Source organism: Prionailurus bengalensis, chromosome C1 (assembly GCF_016509475.1).
Source record: "Prionailurus bengalensis isolate Pbe53 chromosome C1, Fcat_Pben_1.1_paternal_pri, whole genome shotgun sequence".
NCBI lineage: Eukaryota > Metazoa > Chordata > Mammalia > Carnivora > Felidae > Prionailurus > Prionailurus bengalensis.
This window is the reverse complement of record NC_057345.1, coordinates 80,230,154-80,243,556: the sequence shown is the minus strand read 5'-3', so window position 1 is coordinate 80,243,556 and position 13,403 is coordinate 80,230,154. Positions and strand designations below refer to the sequence as shown.

Sequence of the window (13,403 nt, the reverse complement as noted above, 5' to 3'; positions counted from 1 at the left end):
CAGCCACCTCTTACATTTTGGGCCCCACACTCTCCCTACAGGGTGGCCCCCACCCCTCTGCAGGTGTGTGGAACCAGCACACTCCTGCCCCTTCTCCCTGGGGCCACAGCAACCCAGTCACCTGGGGTGGGGGAGAATGGCTACCCTCTCCAAGCAAGATATTTGTATGTAAGTTCAGGTGAGTTAGTTAAAGAATAACGAATTGATCAACAGTCAGATGGGGTCCCTAATCTCAGGTCCCGACAATAGGTATTTATTGGGTGCCTCCTGTCACTCCACAGGCATTTATTGAGGCCCCAATTCCATGTCAGGCTCTCATGCTGGGTGTCAGAGAGAGGTGACTTCAAGGGCTTACAGCTGTGTGCCCAGCACTGCTAGTATGACGAGGGGTATCATGAAAGCAGGGTCTATAGTCCTCTACTCTCCAGAGATGTGTGTGTGTGTGTGTGTGTGTGTGTGTGTGTGTGTGTGTGTGTTGGGGTGTCACTGAAGCCAGTCTATGACATAATGCTATAGGTGAAGAAGTGATTGGGAGAAAGAACAACTGAGGTGGGGTTCAGGGGAAGGAAGAAAGGAAGCAGAGTTTGGAAGACAACATGACTCACGTTAGCAGGGAAAGGGGAAGGCAAGAATAAAATAGAGCAGCACTTTCAGACCCCTCCTGCTCCCGGAAGGGTTCCCTCTTGTATTCTAGTTCCCCTGAAGCCTTTGGGCTTTCCCTATGGGGAAGGTGGGGAGACTGGACTCCCTGGTGGCACAATGTCTGAGAGGCTGCTGTGGAGGGGAGTGTCGGGGCCGGGTGCCCCTGACCCAGTTGCATGGGCAGGCCCATGGCGTTGTCCCATCCTCTTTTAAGAGGCAATCAGCAGCAACCTCAATCTGGACGAGCCCCACAGGGAGAGGATCGACCTGAAAAACGGAAGTGAAGGCTGTCAAGCACTCAGCGGGGCAGGCCTCTAGGTCACCTGGTGAGGAGAGAATGTGGGGGGTGGGAGAGGATGGGGTGCTGTGGTGTTAGGACCAGGAAGGAGCAGGGGCATTTGATAATTAAAGTTAGTTAAAGAAGCACTAAGAGATAAGTTGTCAACCAGGCTCCCAGGGGAGCTGGGATATAGACAGAGGCATTTTCACGTAACACAGATGCTTTCCCTTGACGTTGAAATGATTTCATAAATATCTGGGCCTATAGCCTTCTTTGGTGGCCAGGGCCTCACGAACTGTGGCAGTGGCCTGCTTGAAGTGTTGGCCCTGGTAGCAGGCAGTGGAGGTGGGTACCCTGGGTGTGAATCCCCCGGGAGGTGTCAGAATAATAACAACACATTCAGAACAAGCACTTATCCAGGGTTCGCTGTTTTCAGGCCTGGGAGTTAGCCACTTCACAGTCCTTACCCCGAGTCACCCTCACAATAACCCTGTGAGTTGTGGCAAGTACAGACGCAAGGGTTCAATCACTTGCTGCAGGGTCACCTTAACTGTGAGGAGTCCTTTATGCCTCCTGATAAAACATTTCTGCTTCTGGAAAGCCTGGGTAACTCAGTTGGTTAAGCGTCTGCCCAGTTGCACGGGCAGGCCCTTGGGGTTGACCCACCCTCAGGTCATAATCTCGTAGTTTGTGAGTTCAAGCACCATGTTGGGCTCTGTGCTGACAGCTCAGAGCCTGGAGCCAGCTTCTTTTTTTTTTTTTTATAATTTTGTTTAATGTTTATTTATTTTTGAAGGATCGAGAGACAGAGAGTGAGCGGGGAAGGGGCAGAGAGAGAGGGAGACACAGAATCCGAATCTGTCAGCACAGAGCCTGATGCAGGGCTTGAACTCACGAACCGTGAGATCGCGACCTGAGCTGAAGTGGTGGCTTAGCCCACCGAGCCACCCAAGCGCCCCCTGGAGCCAACTTCTGATTCTGTGTCTCCCTCTCTCTGCCCCTCCACTGCTCACGCTGTCTCTCTCTCTCAAAAATAAATAAACATTAAAAAAAATTTGTTTTTAATTTCTGCTTCTAGTATGTTTTGAGTGAAGTCAGAGAGAATGTGACTGGGGCCGATCAGAGCATGAAATTACAAGTCCAGGCTATCGGCCATCTCCTCTTTCCCACTTGAAGTTTTTCTTGCCTCACACAGCCCCACCTCTCCTTGCCCATGTCAACACCCTGAGCTGAGAGCCTTAGCTAAGATGGCAGAAATGCCAGGAAGGGTCCTCTACCCTGTGACAACACAGTGTGGACACAGCATGTATGTCCTCTGACCCTAGATTAGGTTTTTTTCAACCTTAACACTAATGACATTTTGGACCAGATGGTTCCTCAGTTTGTAGTGAGGAGGGAGGTTATCCTGTCTACTGTGGAATGTGACCAGCATCCCTGGCCTTTACCCAATAGCACCTCCCCAGACAAAAATGTCTCCAGACGTTGCCAAATATTTCCAGGGGCGACAAAATTGCCCCACTTTAGCTCCTCACCCCCATCCGGTTAAGAGTCACTGTTACAGACCAATTCCACCAGGCATCTGATGACCCTCTCCCCTGCCCTGAGCTAACTTTTTCCACCTTCTGTGCCTTCTCACTAAGTTTTGCCAGGCTGCGTCAGCAGTAAATGCTGTGACTGTGTTGGTGACAGCCTACTGGCAGAAGCCCTGACCTCCAAGCTCCGAGGGAACCCAAGAACAGAGTCTTCTGCTGAGAGCCAATTAGAAATGTTTCCAATCAGTTCTACATGTTTTTCCTTTTTTGACTCCTTCCCCATTTGTCACCCTGTTCTTTCATTCATATGCAGGAAGAGGGATACGAATTCGGGATGTCCTAAAAGATGAAGAAACACTGACGCTATTTCTCATGAAAAATATTGGCCTGTCTGACTCAGTCGTCTACCTTCTGGTCAACTCCCAAGTTCGTCCTGAGCAGGTGGGTGGATGTCACTGGTCCCTGGAGTGGAAAGGTAAGCCCTGAGCCTGAGAAAAACAGGGGAGACCTTGCATTATTTTTCCTCCTTGCTTTCACATTCAGAATCCATGCTTTGTTCCAAATATTCAGAAAAATACCTGGGGGTCACTTGAGATAATGGGCCTTCCCATCATAGGATTCTGAAGCAGGCCAAATCCTGGAAACACTTCAAACAGCTCAGATTTTTATAGCTGGAAAGAACCTTAGAGATCACGTAGCTCAGACTCCTCTTATATTTGAGGAAACTGGGGTTTCTTCATGTATTCATCAAATACTTAGGGACATTTTAGGTACCAGACTACAGTGTGAACAATACAGGCAAGCCCCTGCCTCTGGGAGCTTACATTCCAGTGGGAACAACAAGTAATAATCAAATAAGCGCTTCCAGGTTAAGATAGGTGCTGGGAAGAAAACGTGACAGAGTTGGGAGTTAGGGAGGAGCTGGGAGGCATGGGGTGGGGGCCTACTGGAATGAGACAGTCAGGGAGAGCCTTTCTGCCGAGGTGGTATCTGAGTAGACCTGCCTGAACAGAAGGCAGCCATGGAAATAACTGGAAGAGGAGAGTTCGGTGTGAAAACAGGCCACGCATGCGGTGTCTGAGTGTGCTGAGCTAACCTGCCCGGGTGGCAGGCCTCTGATTTCCTGCATGTTTTCTTCTCAGCGCCAGGCGATCCGCATTGCACATTCTGACCTAATCCCCCCAGAATCTATTTCATGCACCTTCATAATCTCCTATAGGCATTCACAGTGTGTTCACCACTAACACAAGACTTCCTCATCTGTGAAAGTCTGGGCCTCACAGGCTCCTGCCCAGCCTCCTGGGCCTGTGGGTTCCTGGCGTGATGAACACGGTGAGAATGTAAGATAAGCAGTGGCCCCATAGTGCAGACGCCCCTCCTGCCTTTCCTGGCCAGGTCTGCACCTCCTCCAGACCCCAGGGAAGACTGAGACATAAACAGAGAATTTCAGAGCTGGTGTCAGTCCTGAGATAAAGTCTGAGCCCAGAGGAGGGAGGGGGATCCCACCCGCCTGGGCAGGGCTGGCTCTGTGGAAAGGGGTTTTCAAGCTGGTTCCCTGCACAGCAGTAAAGAAGCCCATACCTGCTTTTCTGGCTTCTCAAACCCTGAGGTTTTCCCTGAAACTACCTGAGGGGAACAGAGGGTCAGCCTTGAGGTGGTCCATCAGGGCCCTTGGGACTCAGTGCCCACAGCACCCAGGCCTTGGCCCTTGAAGTCAGGCCTGGTGGCCCTGCTCTGCTCTCCCTCCCACCCCACCTGAGGGGGTGGTGGCTGCAGCATTGATGGCTCATTCTCCCCTTTGCTTTCTCTTAGCTCATAAAACTTAAGTCCTGGAAATGCCTGTGATGACTTCCAGTTGGTAATAAAAGGGAGATGGAGATAAGGGCAGGAATTTAGGGGAAATTTCTTTCCAGTTCCTCACTGGTGTGACATTTGGATCTCTAGTTGCTGTGCTGCTGGCATCAGAGCTGAGCCTCTCACGTGGGGAGAAGGGGCCAGAGTCACTGGCTATTATTTAGGCTGCTTGCTCCGATTAGCTGGTCCTTCCCTGATCAGCAAACGTGAGAGCTTGAGCTGGGAACCCCAAACTCCTGCTGCTTGCAGATGCCAATGCTGTTGTCCCATCTCTCTCTGGGCCAATCCTGTTGTCCCAGCTCTCTCTGCCCCACCCCCCCATGCCCTCCCTGCTTCTCAGCCTGGTTGCAGGCTACACCTGCCTCCTGATCTCTAACTCAGTCTCCATCCAGCTGTGCAACTCCTTCCCAGCACCGTGCACCAGAGCTTTCCCCTATGGCAGCAGTGTTCTCTCTCTGTGCTGTCCAATATGGTAGCCACTAGCCGGATGCGGCTGGTAGCACTCAAGACAGGGCTAGTGCAGCTGAGGAACTGAATTTTAAATGTGATTTAATGTAGATTACTTTAAACTCATTATTATTATTTTCTCAATGTTTATTTTTGGGAGAGTGAGAGAGAGGGACAGAGTGAAAGCAGGGGGAGGGGCAGAGAGAGAGGGAGACATAGAATCCGAAGCAGGTTCCAGGCTCTGAACTGTCAGCACAGAGCCCGACGCGGGATTCGAACTCATGAACCGTGAGATCATGACCTGAGCCGAAAATCAGAGGCTTAACTGACTGAGCCACCAGGTGCCCCGTGATTACTTTAAATTTAAAAAACCATGTGTGGCTTACAGCTCTCTGATCGGTCATTCTCAGCAAACATGGGATTTTGTTCTTCACCATCAGGACTGGATGCCCCTCCTCGTCCTCTCTGCCTGGCATCCGAGCAGGTCTCCCTCCATCTAGGAAATTGTTAGACGATGAGAGTGGAATAGTTGTCTGGCTTGTCCCTCACCCCGCTCCCACACCCAGCTCTGTAAACTCCTGGACTTGCTTCAAGGTCCAGCTCAAGTGTTGCCTCCCCAATGAAATCATTCATAATCCCTCCTTCCTTTGTCTTGCCCCTCCCTCTTCCCTAGTCAACAAGGAGCAAAGAGGTAGTGATAAAGCACAAGCTCTCGGTTCAAATCTCAGCATGGTGGCACAGTTAACTATGTGACCTCAGGCAAGTTAAATAACCACTCTGTGCCTCTGTGTCCTCATTTGTAAAATGGAGACAGTAAAAGTGCCTACCATATTTGATTGTTATGGGGGTCAAAAAATTAATATATGTAAAGCACTTAGAACAGTGTCTGGCACACAGTAAACGCTCAGTAAACCCTAGCTATTCTTAACACTTCCCTCTTCTGTGCTCTGGTTTCTCTGCATTCACTTTAGCACTTACCTGCTCTTTAAATGCCTGCATTTCCAGCTAACCGATAAACTCCTTGGAGAGCAGAAAACTCACCTTATTTTCTGTATCCCCAGTAACTGTTTTAGTCCCTGCAGAAAGGGACTCAGTGAAAGGGCATTGAATGGATGAGTCACTGAATGAAAGAATGAGCTGGAACCTCTGTGGTATCCCAGCTTTCCCACTAGCCTGCTGTATAATTTTCTCAAGTCACCTAACCCCTCCTCCATCGCTTTTTTCCCCTAGAATATTAGAGGTTTGGACAAAGTGAGCTCATTGATTCCCTCCACCTCAGAATGTTTTAGATGCTGGGATTAGGGTTGGGGGTGGGATTTTGCCTGGAGATAAGAAGCAGAGTGTGGGCAAAACAGAAAGGCTCTGTTGGAACATACACCCAGTTACAGTCCCCTGAGTTTGATGGAGTCCACATCAACCCAATGTCAGCCATGACCTGTGCCTCATTTAGCGGGTGATGGGGTGGGGTGGAGGGATGTAAGTAGTAGAGTCTAAACCTGCCCTGCTCTCCTGCCCTGAGAACTGTGTAATCTGAAGGTTTGAGGAGACCACAGAGACCAGGGAAGCTCAGGAACCTGTTCACAATACCTAGGTGTCAGGAGGCCAGTTAGTATCCTAGGTGGCCAAGGCTCCCTGGGCAGGGTTGAGGTCTCCTTGGTCTCTGAGGCCATCATGGGGACTGTGATTCAGGGTCCAAGAGTCACTGCCCATGAGCTCCACAGGGAGCTGTAGGCTGTGGACTATCCAGCAGTTAGGGTCACCAGATCAAACACAGGATATCCAAGTTAGTTTGAATTTCAGATAAACAAATGATTTTTTTAGCATAAGTATGTCCCATTTGGACTCTATTTGGAACATACTCATACTAAAAGGTGCTCATGGTTTATCTGAAATCTAAATTTAACTGGGCATCCAGTATTTTTATTTGCTAAATCTATTGAGAAAGGAGAGAGGGGGTTGGTCTCTTGCCATCACTCCGAATGCATCCTAGCCACTCCCACTCCTCAGCTTCAGGGGAGTAGGTCCTGATGGTACCTTAGCATCATGCTAAGAACATATCTCTCACATTTTAAGTGGCTCTCTGATAAAATGAGGCTTGGGAGCGTATAGTTTCCTGTGGTTGCTGTAACAAACCACCACAAACTTAGTGGCTTAAGACAACACAAATTTATTATGTTCTTGTTCTACAGGTCAGAAGTCTGAAAGTCAAGGTGTTGGCACGGCCTCATTTCTTACTGGGGAATCTAGAGGGAAATCCATTTCCAGTTTCCAACATTCCTTGGCTGGTGGCCTCCCCAGCAGTGGCTAGTCAAGTCTTTCTCATATCACATTATTTTGACATTGTGCCTTCTACCTCCTTCTTCCACTAGGTTTAAAACAAAAACAAAAACAAAACAAAACAAAGCAAAAAACCCTTGTGATTCCATTGGGTCCACCCAGATAATCCAAAATAATCTCCTGGTCTTAAAGTCAGCTAATCAGCAAGCCTTAATTCCACCTGCAATTCTAATTCCCCTTGCCCTACAACACAATGTATATACAGGTTCTGTCTGTTAGGACATGGACACCTTTGGGGTGGCTAGTATTTTCCTACAGGGAAGTTTCCAATTTTGCTTCTCTTGCCTGCAGTTTGCTCATGGAATCCCAGACCTGACACTGAAGGACATCGCCTGCAGCGAGGCCCTCCTGGAGCGCTTCTTAATCTTTAGCCAGCGCCGTGGGGCACAGACAGTGCGCGATGCCATGTGCTCCCTCTCCCAGGGCACCCTCCAGTGGGTGGAAGACACTCTGTATGCCAACGTCGACTTCTTCAAGCTCTTCCGTGTGGTAAGGGAGGCATTTAGCGGCTTACCTCGTGGAAGGTAATTCCTGGGTGCAGTGGAGCCTGTCGCAGGTCATCAGGGACTCACAGATTGACAGTCAGGAGGGCTTGAGCCTGGTGTTCACAGTTCTTAAGGAAACTCCAGGCTCCAAAGACCTAAGGAATCTTGACTGATAATATATCTAGAGTAGTTGTCCAGGCACCCAGGAGTCACTGTTGGGTTCACCATTAGTTTTGTGGTTATGAGAGAACCATGGGGGATGGGTGGGTGGGGGAAGAGTTACAGAGAGGGAGGGAGGCAAATCATAAGAGACTCCTAGATACTGAGAACAAGCTGGGGGTTGATGGGTGGGGGAGAGGGGAAAGTGGGTGATGGGCATTGAGGAGGGCACCTGTTGGGATGAGCGCTGGGTGTTGTATGGAAACCAATCTGACAATAAATTATATTTAATAAAAAAATTAAAAAAATAAAAAAAGTTATGTGGTTATGTAGTTACGTGGCTAGGTTCACCCTTAGTTATGGGGCAGGTCTGAGTCCACTCCAAATGTGGGACAAATCCTCTCTACCACCTCTAGCAGTGGTGGAAAGGAGAAGGCCTGGTTTGACTCCCTGCCCTACCATTTCATAAGATAGCTGACCTTTACTGGCCCCATTACTCATGTATAAAACAAATATAATACTGTATAGAATGTTAAGAAGGGAGACATGGAAAAATAAATGTAAAGCATTTAATAAATTTCAACAAATGAGAGCTTCACACTCTGGGTCTGCTCTTGACCACAAAGGTTGCCTTTTCTGGGTAGAAAAGAGTAACAAAAAACTTCATAGTCTCAAAAATTTGGAAAGCCCTCAATTAGCTCAAACCTGTGTTCTAGAACTGCATCCCAGACACACTTCTTGGGACTTGATAATACCTCCTCTTTTGCTAGGAGGATGAGAGGGAATTATAAAAAGGAGGTGAAGAGCAGCAGTTCTCACACTTCAGAGTGTATGAAAATCATCAGGGCAGCTGGTAAAAGATGCAAGTTCCAAATTGCCATCCCCAGAGACTGATGCAGGAGATCTGGGCTGGGCCCAGAACCTGCCCTGTTACCTTAAGGGATTCCAGTGGACATCATTGTAGGCCATGCTTTAAGAAACACTCAAAATTAGAATCCTTCAGAGAAGATGACATATATAATAATATAATAACTATATACAGTTATACATATAATTATATATAGTTATATATATATAACTTAATATAACTTAATAATTATATATAGTTATATATAATAACTATATATATAGCTCATATATATAAATGTTTCTAGGATCCAATTGTGTTTTTTCTTGTGCCTACATTTAAACAATTTTTTTTCAATTTTTGCTTATTTTTGAGAGACAGAGAGAGACAGAGCATGAGCAGGGGAGGGGCAGAGAGAGAGGGAGACACAGAATCTGAAGCAAGCTCCAGGCTCTGAGCCAACAGCACAGAGCCTGATGTGGGACTCGAACTCGTGAACGGTGAGATCATGACCTGAGCCAAAGTCAGACACTTAACGGACTGAGCCACCCAGGTGCCCCTCTTGTGCCTGCATTTTAATTTCTGAAACTGTGTTGTAGGAATACATCAATCATGAGAACTTCGTTGAGGAATTTGCCTTTTGCCTTTTTATGGTTGCTCTCTCAAGTCTGAGAAAATCCACTCTCAGCTTGTCTTTAAAAGCAAGCTGAAAGCTTTTAAAAATAAAACAAAATAAAACAAGACCCCTCCATTTCTGGCAGAGTTTATACTTCATTCCTTTCGAAGTGTGACTCTCCCTTAGAATGTTACTCTACAATGTTCCCAGCTCATCTCATCAGGTGGGTCTCCAGAGTGGTAAGAGGGGTCGGTACTTATGGATGCCATCACTGCTGAGAGCCCAGGACCCCAGAAAGCTCTCTTGGCTCCCCATGGTGCAGGGAGAATTAAAGGCATGTGGTTCAAACTTCTCTGTCCAAAATTCCAAAGGGAGTCAATTTTAGACTCATTCCTTGGTTTGCTTTTAGAATCAGAAGAGGAAGTAAGGTGATAAAGATCCCTTATTCTGGACAGCTGAACACCAGCACAGCTAGGGACTAGTACCTGTGTTTGCAGAGGTGTTAAAGGGCCCTGGGCACCCAGGATCGTGCAATCCTCTGGTCACTAGAAAAAAGACAGGGTTATGCATCTCTTTTTGAAGTACCTTGGCTTCTGGAATAGGCAAATGTACCTTTAGGGCATGACCACCAATACTGGGAAAACAGCTTGTAGCAGGACAAAGGGGGACCTAGGCAAAAATTTCCATTAGGGACTGGAACCAAACTCAGGTCACTGGCTTCAGAACGACCAGAAAGTCTTTCCTTCTGTAAGTGCTAGAGTTCAGAAACCAGAGGAGAACTCTGGCTGGTCGTCCTCACTGACCTGAGACCTGTCCTGCGTGGTTGCTCACAACCTCTGTACATGTGTTCATGCATTCAAACCTGACCGGGTGCCTTCAAGGGGCTAGGCACTGTGCTGAGGCCAAGTCTCCAGCCATGAGCCTTGAGCCATGAGCCCTCCCACCCTCACTGAGCTCTCAGCCTGAGATAAGCAAAAATGTGTTAGAAAAACCAACACTGACAACATTTGGTCACTGTAGCAGTGGTTCCCAGCCTGGCTGCACATTGAACCACCTGGGGAACTTTTAAAAATTACCAATGCCTGGCTCCCACTCCCAGTGGGCCTTAGTGTTTTTAAAAGCTTCCCAGATCATTTCAATATCCAGCTGGGTTGAGAATCACTGACCTAGAACATAGGAGTTTGATTCCCAGGTTGAGAATCACTGACCTAGAACATAGGAGTTTGATTTACAGTCTCAGTTTCTATAGATGAAGCATAATAATAGTATCCCAAATGCCACTAAGGCTTCAAAGCGCTTTCATTTGATCACCCATAAGACCAGGGTGCTGTGGACCCCATCCTCCCTGCCATTCTTTTAACAAAGACAGCTCATAGCCCCAGAGACCCCCTGGAGGAAAAAAAAAACTCAGCAGGAAGTGGGTCCCCAAGACGACCCCCTACCAGCATTCTTCTTGCTCCTGCTCCTCTCTGTGGGGAAAGACGAGACCAAGACAGGACGCATGGAGTGCAAGCAAAGAAGACAAACACCCTGTCTGGTGCCCTTGAAATGTGCTTCTTCATTTGAAAAATGGATAGAGTGGCTAAACATTAAAAAATAATAATAACTAATAAGGAAACCCAAAAGAGATTGCAGGCATGAACACCAGAGTTTTGCTTTTACTGCTCCTGTACCTATCCTCTCAGTGTTTTCAGAAAAACAACCCTGAGGCAGCAGAGAAAGGCTCAGGGAAGACCCTCAGACCCTCTGAGACGGCCATCAGGGAAGCAGGGGCTGCTCCGAGGCCAAGGGTGGGGGCCCCTCCGGGACTAGGCTGTTGTTGCAGCTGGTTGGCGGGCAGCCGCGCTTAGCTGCAGCATGGGGGAATGCTGCACCTTCTGTTCTCCTGGGCTGTTTCTCATACGCGTGTCCGCCAGTGTGCAAATAAGGTTTTATTAAATGCCAAGTTAGTGCTCATTAACAAAGAAAGAGGGACACTGTCAGCAAGCCGGTGTGACAATCCCCGCCCCCGTGGTGTAAGGTGCAAGGGCGTGCGTTGGTGGGTGGGCGTGCAACCTCCAGACCCGGAGGTTCAGCTGAGGGAATCCGGGAGGAGGGTTTGGCCGTTAGCACCAACTGGGGCCAGCTGTGTTTTCCCTCGGCCCCTTGGAGATCAGAAGCCAGTGTTCTCATCCTCAAATAATCCCAACACGGTATCCGCGGCCTGACTCCCACCCCGCCCGTCCCTATACGTACAGTCACGCACACCAAGCGCACGTGCCTGCCGGGGCGTGCGTACAGGCAGGCACGCGCACGCGCGCCGCACGCCCAGGGACCTGGGTGGACTGTCAGGTGGCGGGATTTTTCTCTGAGGAGATTTAGGCCCTCCTGGTTTCAGCTGGGCGGAGATAGCTTGAAAGAGCTTGGTTTCACCTGCGGTCTTCTCGGGCTTGATGCCCCTAGCTGGAAAACCAGCAGCTCAGGCCTGGGCCCACGGTATCTGTATCAAGTAGCGTGCGCGCCAACGCTACCTGAAACGTTGCACACCTCGTAAAAATGGTATGTCAGTTTCGGGTGAGGGGTTGGGACGTTTCCCATCAGATTTGGCCCAAGGCTTGCATGCCCCTCCTCCTCCTTCTCCTCCCTCTAAGGTCCTTCCTGTTTTCTCTCCGACTCTGCAGCACAGCTTTGAAATCTTGCTGAGAAGCAAATCTGTCCCTTCTGCTCTGAATGTTTATTTGTGGAAGTTCGGCAGGGGAACGAAGGCTGTGCCAAGACCTGCCACACTGCTGGGAAATCTGAATTTCCCTCCCTTCCCCCTTCTCAATGGATGTTGATGGAGGAAATTTGGCCTCACGGGCATTTTGGCCCCCGGTTTTCCCCTTTGCAATCGCTTTCAGTGTGGCACAGTTCAGTTTTCCTTACTTGCCCTCAGCCACTATTCTGTCACAGTTTTTACTTTTCTGACTTCATTTCACCTATATCTCTTTCACTGTGGGGCGGCTGAACACTGATTGGAACGCGGAAGGACCCGGTCTTGGGGGGCTGAGCGTATGCGCCTTTCAATGTCCTGCTTTGTTCTTGGCTCTGCTCCCTAACTTGCTGAATCGTGGGGAATAAATGTGGGTGGACTGCCCCATGTGAGATGGCCATGGTTTCTGTTCTCTGGGATCTTTCATTGCAGTTTGTTAAATTCAACTTAGCGCATTTCAATTTTCAGATAATGGTGCTGTGTCACAATTCTCTGGAAAAGCCCCAGTCTCCAGGAATTTATAATGAGGTTCCGTTAATGACTTAACCTCATGATTTCCTCTCCCTCCCGATTCTGAATCTTTGGACTGACAACTTTCTCCCACTTCTGTGTGAGTTTTGGGAGGGAGGGAGAGAAAGGAGTGATACCCAGTGCCAGCAGCATGGGCGAGGGGCAGCAGCTGTTGGATGAAAATAAAATGATTTCAGAAATTAGGGTTTTTGCTTTTTTGAAAATTATAAAGCTCACAGCAAGTATATTTGGTTTATAGCATTAGTATTTGTTCTGCCTGCATCTGTAAAACCATGTATCTATTACAATCAAAATCTCCACTGGGTGAATGGATTTCGGTAAAGAAATAAAGAGGAAATAGGAAAGAGAAACATTAATGTACATTAAATGTGCATCTGGCCAATGGGCTTGATTGTTACTGGTCTACTTAGATTTCTTGTGGGCCCCAGGCATACAGGAGGCCAGAGTGTGTTTTCATGATACATGAGATGTTATTTTCATCAATTTAAAAGGAAAAAAATACTGAGAGGTCAAAATGAAAATCAGACACAAGAGGACCCTTGCGAAAGTTGCTCTTCTGATAACAGGTCCTGGGTCCTGGCCTTTGCTTAGCAGATACAGATTGAGCACCAATGTATTAGGGATCAGGTTCTCTCCAGGGTAAACTGGTTTTGAGAAGGATTTTGGCCTCTGATAGTTCTTAACCTTTTTATGAATTAGGACTACCTTTGAGAATCTGATAACAGCTCTAAACCTTTTCCCTAAAGAAATAGAAGTTCACGTAGACACACAGGGTAGGAGTTCATGGAGTCTGTGAAGCCAGGCCCTAGGTTAAGAACTTTTGCACTAAAATTTCTTTCTTACCTATTGTTAGTATATGTCCTTCCCTCAAGTGTCTCATAGTCACAGATTCTTCCTTAACTCTCCTTATGAAGTAATCATCTTCTCCCCTGAGCATGGACG

At 48.1% G+C, this 13,403-nt stretch overlaps 1 protein-coding gene across 3 annotated transcripts in view; it reads left to right on the top strand.

Annotated features, from left to right (window-relative positions):
- ABCA4 (ATP binding cassette subfamily A member 4) overlaps positions 1 to 13,403 on the top strand; it is a 131,702-nt gene that overhangs the window by 14,893 nt on the left and 103,406 nt on the right. For 2 of the 3 annotated variants that reach the window (XM_043575610.1, XM_043575609.1), the window contains exons 5-6: positions 2,768 to 2,895; positions 7,384 to 7,581. In XM_043575610.1, coding sequence (XP_043431545.1) covers positions 2,768 to 2,895; positions 7,384 to 7,581 — 326 coding nt within the window. Of the gene's footprint in view, positions 1 to 2,767; positions 2,896 to 7,383; positions 7,582 to 11,508; positions 11,738 to 13,403 lie in introns of those variants that run through there. The other variant, XM_043575611.1, reaches the window with a different exon arrangement.